The 16,683-nt window shown below is 32.5% G+C and overlaps 2 protein-coding genes across 2 annotated transcripts; both read left to right on the top strand.

Annotated features, from left to right (window-relative positions):
• The first annotated feature begins 633 nt into the window (after positions 1-633).
• scpp7 (secretory calcium-binding phosphoprotein 7) lies at positions 634-6,490 on the top strand. The gene is made up of 9 exons (XM_022681574.2): positions 634-728; positions 884-956; positions 1,569-1,619; positions 2,610-2,672; positions 2,819-2,848; positions 3,567-3,635; positions 4,756-4,833; positions 4,971-5,021; positions 6,418-6,490. The coding sequence occupies exons 2-8, from the start codon at positions 903-905 to the stop codon at positions 5,013-5,015; spliced, it is 390 nt and encodes a 129-aa protein (XP_022537295.1). The 5' UTR covers positions 634-728; positions 884-902; the 3' UTR covers positions 5,016-5,021; positions 6,418-6,490.
• A 1,605-nt stretch (positions 6,491-8,095) lies between these two features.
• scpp5 (secretory calcium-binding phosphoprotein 5) lies at positions 8,096-15,511 on the top strand. The gene is made up of 12 exons (XM_022681624.2): positions 8,096-8,155; positions 8,254-8,350; positions 9,544-9,606; positions 9,819-9,884; positions 9,995-10,048; positions 11,149-11,217; positions 12,480-12,512; positions 13,730-13,777; positions 13,906-13,959; positions 14,082-14,150; positions 15,033-15,059; positions 15,150-15,511. Exons 2-11 carry the CDS (start codon positions 8,297-8,299, stop codon positions 15,048-15,050), a joined length of 528 nt encoding a protein of 175 aa, XP_022537345.2. The 5' UTR covers positions 8,096-8,155; positions 8,254-8,296; the 3' UTR covers positions 15,051-15,059; positions 15,150-15,511.
• The last annotated feature ends 1,172 nt before the right edge of the window (positions 15,512-16,683 follow it).

Raw genomic sequence — 16,683 nt, 5'->3', positions numbered from 1 at the left:
TTTTCATTCCTAATTTTAGAATTCCTAGAATTCTTCTACAAAAACATGCCAATATTTTTTATAAACTTATAATTTTTTACTTTTAGCATTAAACAGTTTAATGTTTTTTTTTTTTACAGTTTATGAGATTTTTTTACGAGATTTTATACGAAGTTTTTCACACGTTTTCTCCTTCTGTGTGGATGTGGTGGGTGTCAGAATCCTTCCACAAAAACTTGCCATCTTTTCTCGCACCCAAAACGTCCTTAATTGTCTTAATTGCTGTCGACCTCAGTCTCAGGCATTTCTGAGGATCTTCTATTGCGAGAAACCACCACGGCTTCTTCACCCAGAGCCTTCTTACCTCCGGAGGAAAAAGCAGACTTGTGAGTTTACGCAGGAGGAGAGCGTGTGCGGTCACGCCTGTTCGAGGGCCATTACGAACCCAACAACCTCCCCATAGATTTATTACAGTGATTACGTTTAATTAATTTATGTACCATCAGACACCCATTGATGTAAAGCATCAAACAGGCTGTAATTATATCCTCTGCCAAATTAAAGATCATCCAAAAAGCTTTTTTTTTTTCTTGTTTTCCAAAAATGGACTTGGCCCCTCACCAAGCCGTGTCAGCCCGTGCTGGTGCTTCGTGCTACGGGCCAATATAAAGCAGCAGATCTCCCATAGCATGAGCACTGAACTTCATCAACACCTCCACTTCATCTATACACTCCAGCGTCAAATACAGGTGAGATACCAGCTTATAGCTCTACATATCTCTCTCTCTATATATATATCTATATATCTATAACTTGCATTAACTTGTATTATTACTCTACATGCGTTCACTGGAGTGGAGTTTTCATATTGGAGTGAAATTTCATATTTCTTGATTTTTTCCAGACACTTCTTCAGATTCATCATGAAATCCCTCGTTTTGTTGGCATGTGTCATTGGAGTGGCCCTCTGCGCTCCGGTGAGTATCTATATACATATATATGCTGATTATTTAATATTCTGCTATAAGATTAATGTGAATCTGTAGATCTGCTTGGTTGAGTCTTATTGGATCAACATGGTAAGACATATGTATATATACACTCTAAAAAAAAAAACAGAGGTACGATATGAGTACTTTTTTGTACTCAAAAGGTACACTCTTTATAATTGTACAATATTGGTCTTTACAGGGTCCAAAGTCATTTCTAACAGCAATAAGTACAGATTTGTACCATTTAACCTGCAGCTAAAAGGTACATTCAGTATTCTGTATCACTGCACTAATAAACAATATATATTTTAATTGCACATTTTTATTTGAAAGCCAGACAATTTTGGATCATCACGTTTTTGAGCCATATTTAGTTGATGATAATGTTTATAATCTTTATAATCTTTACTGGCACAAAAACCATGGGTACAAAAAAGGACTTTAACTGAACGGTACTTTTTTGTACCTCAATATAAGATACAGCCCCAGAGACAAGCTTTATACTCTTTTAAGTACAAATCTGTACTTACTTTCTTAGTGTGTATATATATGTATATATATATGTTTCTCATCTCTGGTATCATCTCTATCTCACAGCAAATGCTGTACTACGAGTTGGAGTACAAGCCCGTCCGTGTGGCTCCACAGGTAGGTTATATATTCTATTCTATATATTCTATTCTCAACCCATTTTAACCTAAAAGATCTCATTGTGATGTACAGCATAAGTCACAGATCCTTTAACAGATGTGAAAAAATGTCTTACTCACTTTAAAACCATACTGAACATCCTGAGAGCTTCACAGGACAGTGTGTGAATATATGTGATCATGTGACTTTACTTACAGAATGCAGGGTCACTGGGTCATTTTGCAGAAAATGAGAAATGTCTAAAATATCCAAAAAAAAAAAAAAAAAAGATGCAGAACTTTCAGACCTCAAATAATGCGAAGAAAACAAAGAAGTTCATATTCATAAAGTTTTAAGAGTTCAGAAATCATCAATATTTGGTGGAATAATCCTGGTTGGTTTTTAATCACAGTTTTTTCATGCATCTTGGCATCATGTTCTCCTCCTCCACCAGTCTTACACACTGCTTTTGGATAACTTTATGCTGCTTTACTCCTGGTGTAAAAATTCAAGCAGTTCAGTTTGGTGGTTTGATGGATTGTGATCATCCATCTTCCTCTTGATTATATTCCATTTCTACTACAGAGGACACTGAATAAATGATGTGATTTAAAATGGTTAAAATTGCTGTACATTTCTAAAATCATTCTATAATAAAGTTAAGAAATTCATTATTAGCTGATGAATTTCTAAAATCATTCTATAATAAAGTTAAGAAATTCATTATTAGCTGATGAATTTCTAAAATCATTCTATAATAAAGTTAAGAAATTCATTATTAGCAACAGAAACTAAATATCTGCTTATGTTTCTTGTTGCTAGAAGAGGTGAAAGCTGTGATTGTTGCCACAGTTATGAAAAGAAAGTCCCTGTGCTCTTTTGGCCACAAACACTCACATAATTGAGGTCTCACTGAAAAGCCCAGGATGTTCACTGTTGTTCTGACAGTACAGTAGGATTAAAAAATATTGCATAAATGATGCTTAAAGTCTAAAATGTCACTTTCAGGCTCTTGCTGCCCCGGGTGCCCCCGTCGCTGCTGCTGCTGCCGTGCCCTCTGAGGTGGAGATCGTAAGTAGGACTATCTCAGTTTTCACACGAACATCTAATTTACCAGCAGCAGCGCGAGAGCTCTGAAAGCTGCTGTTAGAGAGAGAGAGCTGAGTTCCTGCAGGTATTGATTATGTAAGTGAAATTATATGATTTGTGTTTTACAGCTCCTGGCTCAGCAGGCAGCTGCAGCTCACGTGAGTTTCACTTCAGTTTTAACCAGAGGTGGAAAAAGTACTGAAAAATTGTAATTAAGTAAAAGTACCTTTACTTTGCTAAAATTCTACTCGAGTAAAAGTATAAGTACCCATCTAAAAATCTGCTCGAGTAAAAGTAAAAAAGTACTCATCTAAAAATCTACTCGAGTAAAAGTGAAAAAGTACTCAATTTAAAATGTACTTTGAGTAAAAGTTACATAGTTACTTTTAATTATTTGATGTAGAAAAAGTACAACAAATCATTAATTAAATTGTTTTTAATGAACTATTATTCCACATAATAATTTTGACCTTTCAGGCATTTCAGTATTTGTTCAGCAGTATTTGTTTTTTAATTCAGACCATTGTTTTTTCCCAGCATGTTTTTATTATTTACTCAGTAACGAGGAGTTTTTCAATGTAGCAAAGTAAATTACTTGTGTCAAAATGTACTTGAGTAAAAGTAAAATCACCTATTTTAAAAACTACTTTAAAAATTACTCATACAAATTACTCATAAACACTCAATTACAGTAATGTGAGTAAATGTAATTCATTACTTTCCACCTCTGTTTTTAATAAGTCTGTTTTAATAACTAATCCATGTTTAGTGTGGATTTAGCTCTGGATTTGATCATTCAGTAGCAGAGAATTTCTTAAAAACTTTTAAAAACAGTTTTTAACCGTAAGTCTGTGTGTTTGTGTGTGTTTTATTCAGGCCCTTCCTGCTCGTGGCTTCATCAAACACGAGATTCCCCAGCCTGCAGGCAGAGATAGCATTGAAGTTGTGAGTGTCAAAACTTTTAACTGCTTTTAACTTCACTTTTATTGCTGTTTTATTGTATATTTACTGACGTGCCAAACTTAACAAATAGTTAATAGTTCGATAATTACTTAACGATAAAGAACACAAATGAAACAAACACTAAAAGGCTTCATTTAGAACGGTAATGAGCATCTTACGCTGTTTTTTTCTGTAAAATAATACACAATTCTGAATTTAATTATTATTTCGGACTCACACAGCCCTCTGCTTCCCTAGTATAAAAACTGGGTAATATGAGAGACTTGAATAAGTCATGTTTTCCTGAATAAATTGAATAAATTATATGATTTAAAAACTGCACACCCTCTCCGCTTTTAGACTCTTTGGCCCATTTCTCTGCACTACAACTGAACACTCTCTCCGCTTTTAGACTCTTTGGCCTGTTTTTTTTTTTTTTCTGCGCTAAAACTGAGCACTCTCTCCGCTTTTAGACTCTTTGGCCCGTTTTTCTGTGCTTAAACTGAGCACTCTCTCTGCTTTTAGACTCTTTGGCCTGTTTTTTTTTTCTGCGCTAAAACTGCGCACTCTCTCTGCTTTTAGACTCTTTGGCCTGTTTTTCTGTGCTTAAACTGAGCACTCTCTCTGCTTTTAGACTCTTTGGCCTGTTTTTTTTTCTGCGCTAAAACTGCGCACTCTCTCTGCTTTTAGACTCTTTGGCCCGTTTTTCTGCGCTAGAACTGCGCACCCTCTCCGCTTTTAGACTCTTTGGCCCGTTTCTGACACCTAGCGTTCAAACTTAGAATCTCACATTATAAAAACCTGCTTAACAGCGGGCCAACTTTCATTCTATTTCTAAAATACCTTGCAGGCCGCTCCAAAAAAGGAAATAGGCCACAAATGACCCGCGGGCCGTAGTTTTCACACCCCTGAATTAGTGGGTCATTTACTGCAGTCCCATGTTTTATGATAGTAAAATGAGAGTAGTCCAATGTTTTATGATATTAGCCATTTATGTCAGTGTAATACAGTGTAATACATTCTATTTATTGTGTTTTTTGGACTTGTATAATGAATGCAGTTATCTATTCAGTAATATATATAAATATATATATATTAATTTGTTTTTCTCTGTTGTTTTCAGCTCTACCCATTCGGCTTTGCTCCCGCTGCCCCAGCCGCACCTGCTGTCCCAGTTGCCCCTGTAGCTCCTGTTGCCCGGGTACACCATTATCATTATACCAGCTCCACCAGCTCTGCAGCACATTATCAGTCAACAGTATATACAGTATAAGTGGTAATTAAATGTGTGTGTGTGTGTGTGTGTGTGTGTGTGTGTGTGTGTGTGTGTGGTTCCAGGCCCCTCTTCCCAGGAGTGATGATGATGATGAGAACGATGACTAAAAACAGGTGAATCACCTCAACCACCAGCAGCACCATAAGCTTCACTTATCTAACCAATATTTAATGGTCAGAGTGAAAGTGGGCGTAATGGTGCACCATCATCACTGAGGAATGTAATTACCAGCACATTTGACCAGACTCTTATTATTATTATGTAACAGCAGTACTTTTAGCTATGTCTATATTCTAACTCTATATATTTTATTATAAATATCCATTAGAACATTTCTAAAAACAGCCAATAATGCCACCAAATTAATTAAATACTATACTAATATGGGTACCACTTTAAAATAAGACTACCTTTATAAAGGGTTTATAAATGCTTTAAATGGTTAGTGTATTAATGATTACAAATTAGGTTGTAAATGCCTTAAAAAATCATTAATAATCAGTTATAACACATACGTAGAAAGGGCAACAGTATAGATGGCTGTGGGTTCACTATTTGGCAATCAACAGGTTATATTGTTGCCCTTTGTACGTATGTGTTATAACTGATTATTAATGATTTTTAAGGCATTTACAACCTAATTAGTAACCGTTAATAAACTAAACTGTAATTAACCATTTATAAACCCTTTATTAAGGTAGTCTTATTTTAAAGTGGTACCCTAACATGTAATATTTAAATATCTCATATAAAATGAAGCCTTGATTTTGATATAATTGTTAAAATATATCAGTAGCATATTAGGGCTTTGCAATATATATATATACATATAAGTAAATATTGATATATTAAAAACTCCAAACAACAAACTCCAGAGCAATTTGCTAAAAGTCAGTATGGTGAAATGCCACATTCAATCTTACATTTAATATATAAAAAAAATATATGTATTATATTATATATTTATTATTGCATCAAAATATATCACCAGTTCTCATTAACATATCAAGATATAAGCTTTTTAAGCCACATGGCCCAATCCTATTATCAATATACATTACACTTGAAAATGCTTCAATATACATGATATTTTACAATTTAAGACAATTATAACACCTTATGATGAGTCATAAGTCATAAGCGACACTTATATTATATATATTTTATACATGTGCATTATATATATTTATATATTTTTATGAAATTTATAGTTACAAATTGTTATTATGCACATGCATTACTATTAACTAAACAAAGGTGCCACAAAGCATGTTTAAATAATGCCTATTATTTATTATTTATTATATATTTATTCAATTTAATTATTTAATATATTATAATAATCTCCACTTGTCAATTAATGTCTGTTTTAAATGGGTCGAGAACATGATTTATTAAATATTATTAATAATAATAATAGCAGGTAACATTGGATGGATGTCTTGCTGCAGTTTTGTATAAATTTTTCTGCTGTTTCTGATTATCTTGTTTTTCTTATTTTTTTTCCAGACAATCTGATGAGAAGCTGACTACTACACTTAAAAGCTAAAGACAAAAAAAGCTGCTTTTAATGTTTTAGTCATTAAATTTTAAGTAAGTTTTAGGCATTAAATTTGCATATGGATGAGCAGATAAAAGTTTCTTTGCCTGGATGCATTAAAAGAAAAAAAAAACGTTAAAATTGGTTAAGCTTTGTTTCTGTTTTTTAATTTTTTGTTGTTTTGTACCGCATTAATGATTTGAGTTTAAATAAAATAATAAACTGTACAATACGTTTCTTCTGTTTATTGTTAATTCATATTTTGAGAATGGCACTGTGCTGTTGGTTATGATAAGGTGATCACACACACACACATACACATTAACTAGAATCAGGGGTCCCTGAAATAAAAAAATAAAAAAATAAAAATAAAAAGCTCTTGAGACACCATTCTTTCATTGTCTTGCTGAAAATAAGGCTGCATTTGCTGCATCACAGAAGTGTACTGACCCTGGTATTTGGACTGAATGGTACTTTTAATCTTTGGTCCGATGCACATGAAATATCTTGTGTTTATATGGTCTGAAATCAATTAAAACTAAATTAAAAGTAAATATAAAAAGCACATAATCTCTTTGTTTATTTAATATATGTATTAACACACAAACATACGTACAAAAATCTAACTATGAAGAAGATAAAACCTCAACAGTGCAATCAAGAGGAAGAAGATTAATGATCACAAGCCATCAAGTCTGCCAGGAGTAGTATGCAAAGCAGTATGAAAGACTGGTGGAGAGAGAGCATGCCAAGAAACATAAAATCTGTGATTAAAAATCAGGGTTATTCTTACAAATATTGATTTCTGAACTCTTCCTAAAACATTAAATATTAAACTATATTAATTTCTAAATTAACGTCTTGTTTTCTTTGCATTATTTGAGGTTTGAAAGCAATGCATCTTTTTCATTATTTTGACCATTTCTCAAATTAAAAACCTCACAAGCCATCAAACCACCAAACTGAACTGCTTGAATTTTTTTTTTTTGCACCAGGAGTAAAGCAGCATAAAGTTATCCAAAAGCAGTGTGTAAGACTGGTGGAGGAGAACATGATGCCAAGATGCATGAAAAAAAACTGTGATTAAAAACCAACCAGGGTTATTCCACCAAATATTGATGATTTCTGAACTCCTAAAACTACTTAATTAATATGAACTTGTTGTTTTCTTTGCATTATTTGAGGTCTGAAAGCTCTGCATCTTTTTTTTTTTGTTATTTCAGTCATTTCTCATTTTCTGCAAATAAATGCTCTAAATGAGAATATTTTTATTTGGAATTTGGGAGAAATGTTGTCTGTAGTTTATAGAATAAAACAACAATGTTCATCTTACTCAAACATAAACCTAGAAATAGCAAAATCAGAGAAACTGATTCAGAAACTGAAGTTCTCTCTTTATTTTATATATATATATATATATAGGTTGAGAGAGTTCACCAGTGCTTCAGGGATGTCTGCAGTCCTCAGCTGTATTATCATCATAATCATACCTGGCCTGATATGACACACACACAGTGTCTGCTACAGGTCATTTGCTAAATTACCATGCTCACCTGTCTGAGGTCATCACAAAGTCTGAACGTAGGAGGCCATTGGCTAACAGCCCAACCTGAGAGTGAATATAAACCAGGCGGCTCTCACTGCCTTTCACCCAGCGCTGCTCATCAGCTCCACTACTGACGGCCTTCATCGCCAGCTCAACCTCAGGTGAGACCGACCTGCACACCTGCTGTGATCTGTGCAGTGATACTACAGATTTATACGATGAGTCTGAATGAGTTATTCTATTATGCTGATGTTCACAGGATCGTATCTCTACTCTGCGGACAGCAGTTCACTTCTACAGCCATGTGGAGCTCCATCCTCTGCCTGTCTTTTGTCACAATGGTGTCTTCTGCACCGGTAGGTATCTTTTAGATAGTTCTTTAAAATCAATCACACAGTTTGCTGTGATTATTCACATGTAATCGTATCTAAAATATATTAAAAATGAATAAATTTTATTTAGAAATGCGTGTGAGATAGATAGAAATCTACTTTTTGAACTTAACAGTAGTGACACTGCATTAAAATCGCTAAATAAAACCACTATTAAGTCACCAGGCTCTGTGAATACACTAAATTACTATAATTATTTGCATAAACAAGGATTATTCTATTGAGGCCTTCAGCTGCATGTTAATGTATATGTTTTTTAAAGGTTTTATCTTTAATGCAGTTTAAAGCTCACGTAAAAAGTGTCTTTTTCAACCTCAATAAAGCAGAAAGCCTCAGTTCAGTTCACAATCTGACCCCTGTAAATAAAGATGTATTAAGGGTAGTGCGTGCACAGTGCACAGATTTTAAGTTGTATCACTCTCCAGTAGGGGTGGGCGATACGGCTCTAAAATAATATCACGATATTTCAGGGTATTTTTGCGATTTTAACGATATACTTGCCGATATAGAAAAACTAAAATAATTCATTCATTTCAGGAATATAGTATAATAGTATAACAGTATAATCATAATGTGGCAAAATAAATAATACAGCATAAAATAATATAATGCAGCAAATAATATTGCAGAATATTTAGTGCATGCATATAAACTGCAAACTAAAACTTATATTATACAATAAATACACCTAAAGCTTCACAGTAAATAATGGACTACTTTTAAGACAGAACAGCCCTATTATCACAATATGTATTTTTAATATCATGATATTTCTGTGTCACGATATATTGTATACGATATAAAATATATAGGGTTAAACTGCAGCCATAGTGGTAATTTACATTACAGAGCTCTATCTAGCACAGGGGTTAAAAATCATGCAATAATAGGAAAATCTATCAGATTTGCAATAGTATAAACATAATTAGTTGGCTAAATATTTCACTTATATTTCTACTAATAAAAAATGTAACTAGCTTGATTATATTCAAGCTTATGTTCAAGTTTAAACCCATACAGTCAATGCTCTGTCTGTACTTATTTAGTCATATTTGTAAATGTAAACCTGTAAACATAAAGTACTTGCAAAAAACAATACAAAACTGATTTAAAAAAAAAAATAATTAAGTTTCTAAATGCCTGTTATGTGTTTGCAGATATCACCATTCTTCAACTACTTGCCGCACTATGGAAATCCAAGACCTGGACCTTCTGCACAGGTTTGTATATTTATATATATTTATACACATATATAAGCAGTAGGATGTGCAGGGAAATATACACTTCCATTCAATCCAGAGCAGACTTCAGACTATAGACATTCAGAGAGTTCAGATATATGCAGATTCTTTTATCTTAGCGTAAATATATATATATATATATATTTATTTTATTTATGTATCAGCATAAAACTGTTGGATTTGATTTGAAGGGCACTAACGACTTCTTCTCTACCAATGGACAGCCTGCTTTCAACGCCCCCATCAGTATGGAGATTGTACGTACCATTTCTTTAAATCCTGTCTTTAATTTCATCATATTTATATTCTATTACATCATTTCCTTTAGCCTGGGGCTCACTCTCTGATCTGGGATCTGTATTTTCAGGTCTTTCCTCCACAGTTCCAGGGATCTCCAGTAGGAGGAGCTGGTGCTGGACCTGTGAGTGTGTTCTTTATATAGTTTTATATTAAATATATATTATATATTTATATATATATATATATATATATAATAATATCGCTAAAATCTCTGAATATGGTTCTTTAAAAACTTCTAAACAATGATTAAAAAGTAAAAGTAATAGATAGAAATATATATTACATAGTGCTGCACAAAATATATGGCTCATAATATAGTATTAAATAAATAGTTACACACTGAAATGTACACTATTCTCAAGTTTCATAACAAATATATCTAATATATCCATCCAATATTGTGGTTTGGAATACCAGTGACCATTGAAGATGCAGTAATTAAAACACTATGTATGTTATTATTTGTATTATTAATATAGGGAAAATTCCAAAACGTTCCAAAAATGTATTTTAATTATGTACTGTATTTTAGGGGCATTTACTATTTGTATAACACACAAAACAAGCACCAGATTCCTATTATGTCTAAAAATATACAAAAATATACAAAAATATTGCTTATCCTAAATCACGCACCCCTAATATTAACTATATCCTCTTCAGACCCTGTGTCCTCTTATGAGGACGTTATATTTCCGCATTTCTGCATCATGATTCTACATTTTTTAATACGTTAACCCGTTGGCCTTATATGGAGACACTGCCTGTACCATCTGGTGGTCGCCTGACAACATAAAAACATATAATTGATTAAAAATAAGATGGTGGGAATCCCAGGCAAAGGTTTCTACAGCCAGTTTAGACAGAAACATGGGCCAGGTAAACATTTTCATCCAAGTTTACGTTTGAAACTAGTTTATTTACTAACTATGGATAGATAAAATGTTGTTTTTGGACCAATTGGGTTCTTCTGATCATATTTAAATCTTACAATATACTACTATACTAATTATATCCCTATAAGGACAATGTTGTTTGCAAAAACGACTTGACGAATTGAAAGACTACAAAATTACATGTAATAAAATATTTTCATAAAGATTTCCTGTGAAATTACCATTTTGAAGAAATAAGGTTTTTGCAGGAAAGCACAATTTCATAAAGACAAAATATTCCTAAACCTCACTGGTTTAACATACATGATTTCCTCTTACTTTATAGGCTTTCCCATCCCAGGGCTTCATCAAATACTCTCTTCCTAAGGTTCCCGGCAGAAAGAGTGTGGAAATTGTGAGTAAAGTATTTTATATGCTTTCTTTTATATGCTAATCTTCTTAAAACTTTTTAAACATGTCTGACTTCTCTGTGGCTATTAGTAGCATGGGAAGAATGATAAAAACAAGCAAAAAAAAAAGGAAAGACTGTATATATCAGAGACTGTAAAAAAAAAGATGGACGCCGTGTCTCCATTCCCATTCATTTAAAGAAAATGAAGTCAAAATCTTCCTCCATGTTGGCGATCTTGATACCCGAGTCTGTAGAGCGCAGTAGAGACCAGAGGAGTGAGGAAAAAAAAAAGACTGTGGAGAAACCGCCTACTCATTTAAATAACCCCGCCCCTGAGGGATTCCTCGAGGTCGCAGGCTGCAGAGCAGAGCGGGGCGGAGCAGAGCTGACAGTCTATTTGAATAGAGCTGAATAACGTTTTAAAAAACGAATTATGTGGGGATATAAAAATTTGACAATATAAGCAGAGGTTACACTAAAGCTGCTGCATTTAAATAATGAAAGTAGAATTACAGTATATTGGAAAAAAAAAACGTGATTGAAAGTTGTCTGTTTTGCCATTTAAACCTATGGGGATGGGTGGATTTAACACAGATTTATAGCTTTCTGCAACCGAACAGCAGGGGGCGCCCGACCTGTGGTGGCTTCACTTTTGAGAGACGATGCTCTGTCCAGCTATACGCAGTCTATGCTGTATATAATCACTTAAAATATAACTGCAAGCGGCAATTCTCAGGGGCCCAAGCACTTTTTAGCCCAGTAAAGCCAAGCATGTCTGCATTAGACCCTTCCTGAAACAGAAAACCATGTAATTGTTCTGTGTAGCTTCAGTAGCTATATGCAGCTTGTAAAACATTGGTTTTTGATATTCTACCAGTCAGTCTGGAGATTATGGGGAGACTGGGGCAGCTGCTTATATATTAGGGGAGCCTCTGGGCTGCAGGCTTTGATTAGCCACTGGCTGTTAGCAGCTAGCAACTAGCAACAAGCAACAAGTAACGTAGCTGGAGGATTTTCCATGGATGTTATTACTGCTTTTAGCACCACTGCTATTTTGCTAAATCATAAGTCAGATGAAGACAGGGGATATTTTAATTATACGCTGTAAATTACTGCCAGAGCAACTTCAATATGTTCTTTTAAAAGCATCCCAGGGCAGCGTCTTATTATAGTTAATTAGAGGGAGGAGGGCCCGAGCATATCTTTCTAAAACTGGCAAATTGGAGATACCGCTGTAACCATGTGTGCTCTTTTCTATATTTCAGTACTACCCCTATGACTTCACGCAGCAGAGACAGGTATCACTTTTCCCTTCTTTACTGCCTTATTTCCACCCACCTAGTACTTTCTTCTGTAAAAAAAAGCTATTGATGTGCACACATACATACACATACATGTACTGTCTATATATATATATGTGTGTGCAATATAGTTTAGTATAGTATACTAGTAAAGAGTATAGAACATTTTAAATACTGTCCTTCCATTTAGATTTACTCTACTGTTCATAAGGATATATATGTATATTTTATTTCTATTAATAATATTTGTTATATTGTTTAATTATTTCTAAATAGCATACACTGAAATTTTGTAAACAACATCAAAATTATACTATAGGTAACTAAAAAAAAAAACATGTTTTAATCAATAATTTTCAGAGAAAAGAATAATCGATTACTTTCCAGACATTTTTTCCATTCTAAAATTCTCAGTGTTGCACAGCTTTAATCCTTATAACTATATAAGTATAAAACAATCATCCACAATTCTGCATACATCAGAACTATTTCTATAAACTAGAGTTTTAAACATGTTTTAAAAACAAAACAAATTGACACAATTTAATTTGAAACAATATATCAAACGCCACTTTTACCTACTGTACTTTTTTCATGATCCCTCATTATAAATTATAAGTATAAGTATAATTACGATCACTGAATTTAGTGCAAAAAGTTACAGGAGGAGCCAATTTTTACATATTTTAGGTCAAATTACACTATTTCTATTGTTAAAACTTCCTCTTTTTGGAATAATGTGACAGTAGTGGCAGTAGTTCATTACAACTACAGCGTGCACTTAAATGTACAATATAAAATGGCATACATTTATATAGCTCAGAAGTTTATGAATTAATTTTTGAATAAACTATTAGATATTAGAAATTGTCCCAAACTTTCAAACAATTTAGTTTTGAAGGCCTTTCAGGAAATGAATGCATCAAAACTGTCAGAGCAAAAATAACATTACAAGAGAAGCTTGTAGAGAAGATACTTTTTAAAGAGAAATCATTGCATAATAAATATATGAGAAGCCAAAATATATATATATATATATTAAAGTAAATCAATATACTATGATTTTTTTTTACTTCTGACAAAATTAAATATATAAATATGGCAAAATGCATATAAATGCACATTTAGGTTTTTTTACAATGGTGGTACATTTTTGATTCTGTTGTAAAATATATATGTTTTATGGCATATTTATGGCCATTTTTCATTTCCAGGTGATGCCAAGTGTTCCCATGATGCCTGCAGTTCCTCAGCTCCCAGGCGTGAGTCACTCAGTCTAACACTGTTTTCTAAACATCCTCTTTTTTATTTTATTTTTTTTTTACTGTTTTTATATTTTTGCGCTGGTAAGTGAGTTTTTTTTTTAAATATATTTTGTTGTTTTTCCCAGCTTGTCACTTTCGATAACCCACCACACAACGTTCCCCAGCAGCAGCCCCCCAGAGTGAGCAGGCTATAATTATAACAGAAAATTAAAAATATATAATGCATTTTGAGATATATAGAGAAATATATATTTAGTAAATCTCTCTCTCTCTCTTTCTCACTTTCATCCCTCTATACTAGGCTTCTCCTCCACAGTCTAACGATCCTCATCCACAGATTATGCACGATCAGCCAGTCCAGACAGGCCAGGTATGCGCTCATACTGCACATATAATATAATGTTCTTTTGAATTCCAGATGGAGGAAACTTCTATAACCACATATATATGTTATAAAATAGCAGACGTTAATTATCAATACTGATCTGAAATAACATGCATTTTATTACTACTTGTATTTTTTAAATACTGTCCTTCCATTTAGTAGATTTACTCTACTGTTCATAAGGATATATATATATATATTTTTTTTTTTTCTAATATATTATATTTTTCTAATATATTTTTCTAATATTTGTTATATTGTTTAATTATATCTAAATAGCAGAGTCTGAAATTTTGTAAATGACATCAAAATTATACTATAGGTAACTGAAGACATTTAAAAAAAATACATTTTTTAATCAGTAATTTTCAGAGAAAAGAATAATTGATTACTTTCCAGACATTTTTTCCATTCCTAATTTTTTTGTGTTATACAGCTTTAATCCTTATAACTATATAAGTATAAAACAATCATCCACAATTCTGCATACATCAGAACTATTTGTATAAACTTTTCTTAACTATTTAAAAGTTAAGAAAAGTTCAATTGGTAGTAAACTTTTTAGTTTTTTAGAATTTAGAATTAAAACTTTAAATAAAAACAAACAAAACATTTTTTATTTTTAAATACAGTTTATTATAGTCAATTTTTATAGTCAATGTTTTTTGTTAAAATTAGAGTTTTTCTGTAAAATAATCTCCTGTTTTATGCAGTTTCAGCATCACTGGATAAGCAATGTGTTCTCTACACTTAGGACTTACATTTGAATGTTTTGTCTTATTTATTGTTATTTTAAAATAAGCATTTTAAAAGTGTATTCTGATGTTCTTACACTTCTGTTCATCTTCTATTTATCTTCTCCTCCAGACTCCAATCAACCTCTAAACACTGAAGGTGAGTTTCCTAAAATTACAAATATAGCATTTACTATAAATATACCTAATACTGTAATAAATTATCATAATAAATGTTTTTTTTTTGCAGAAATCTCCTTGATGTTGAATTCCTACATCAGCATGGATCTTATGGTTTTTATTTAATAACTAATAACAGTTAGAGTAAGTGAGCTGCCTTATGAGAAGGAAGCTGATTATTTAATATAATATTAGTGCTGTAGAGTGACCTGTTTTATACAGGCCTGGATTTTAAACAAAAAAACATCTACACTCTCTCACTCTCTCTGTGCAGAGACAAAGCCACACATTTAAAGTTATAGAAATAAAAAAAGGAATTAAATTATCTCTTTTTTTATTGAATATGGATGTTTGGAAGAAGTTGGTTGTATGTGAATATTGTTTGTAGAAATAAATTCAATAACATTTCAATAAATTCTACCTTATTGCTTACATTTGCATTCTGTCTGTGATTTAAAAATAATTTTGTAATTGTAATTTTGTGATTTAAAGTGTCAGTCTGTACATTTTGTGGATTTGGGGAAATGGAGACCTCTCTGGTGGGAATGTGTAACTACACATATATAGCATACAGAAGAGTACTTTTATAATGTGCATTGTGGTGTGCTCTGCTTTTAGAGTAGATTCATCTAGAAATCCAGCTCTCTTTTATTTGAATTCTAATTCTATTTTCTTTTTTTTTTTGGTTTAATGATATGAAAATGAGCAAACATTGAGTTTCCCCATTCTGAAATCTTAAGCAATGCTGCTTTAATTGGCGTTTTAATCATTGTATTATCATTTCCTCATGTACTTGATGTGCGTTTTATAGCCTGGCGGATTAATTAGATGTTATATACCATATGCTACATGTCACAAATTATATTTTGTACATTTTGCAGTAATCGCAAATTCAGAAAAAAAGAGAAAAATATATATTACTGCTGTTTTTAGAAGATTTTAGTTCAAATCACTATTTTTACTGTTTCAATGTGTTGCTGCCACTTAACAAACTTAATGCCACTTTTTGGGCATAATGAGATTTTTTTTACATTGTATCAAAACGTTCTAAATGTATTATAAATGGACCAATAGAAATGCTCCAAAATAAACTGGAGCTAAAATATAAAAAAAACAAATTGCACAATAGTATAAGTATATTTTGATGGAAGTTTTTATTACATGTTTGGATTAAACTAAAGCAGTTCAACTATGCAGTACATACTGTTAGCAAAAGCAGTTAAAAAGCAAAAAAAGCTGAGCATTTATTGATTCCAGAAGTGAAAAAAACAGCTTATTCTGATTTCTGACGTCACCTAATGTTACAGTGCCAATATATATATATATATATATATATCAAGCTGTGAAACAAGCTGCAGATGCCATCAAACTACCACCAAACGACTGTAGCAGGGTGTAGTGGAAGACATGCACAGTGAGTTTCACAACCAGCCTCTAAATATATGGAAGATGGAGAGCTACATTAAGACGTTTATGTGCCAGGTACATCATCATCATCATCATCATCATCATCATCATCATCATCAAAACACCTGTTAAAAAAAAAAAACGAGAGAAAAAAAACAAATGTTACAGTCAGAATAACAGAAAACTAGAGAGACATA

Source organism: Astyanax mexicanus, chromosome 25, assembly GCF_023375975.1.
Source record: "Astyanax mexicanus isolate ESR-SI-001 chromosome 25, AstMex3_surface, whole genome shotgun sequence".
Taxonomy (NCBI): Eukaryota; Metazoa; Chordata; class Actinopteri; order Characiformes; family Acestrorhamphidae; genus Astyanax; species Astyanax mexicanus.
Note: the sequence above shows the minus strand (reverse complement) of the source record. Positions and strands in the feature narration are given on the sequence as shown.

Coding starts and splice junctions, on each gene's coding strand:
- scpp7 (XM_022681574.2), top strand. CDS start 903: ATGAAATCCCTCGTTTTGTTGGCATGTGTCATTGGAGTGGCCCTCTGC. Junction 957..1,568: donor GAGTGGCCCTCTGCGCTCCG/GTGAGTATCTAT, acceptor TCTATCTCACAG/CAAATGCTGTACTACGAGTT. Junction 3,636..4,755: donor GCAGAGATAGCATTGAAGTT/GTGAGTGTCAAA, acceptor TGTTGTTTTCAG/CTCTACCCATTCGGCTTTGC.
- scpp5 (XM_022681624.2), top strand. CDS start 8,297: ATGTGGAGCTCCATCCTCTGCCTGTCTTTTGTCACAATGGTGTCTTCT. Junction 9,607..9,818: donor GACCTGGACCTTCTGCACAG/GTTTGTATATTT, acceptor TTTGATTTGAAG/GGCACTAACGACTTCTTCTC. Junction 13,960..14,081: donor CCCAGCAGCAGCCCCCCAGA/GTGAGCAGGCTA, acceptor CCTCTATACTAG/GCTTCTCCTCCACAGTCTAA.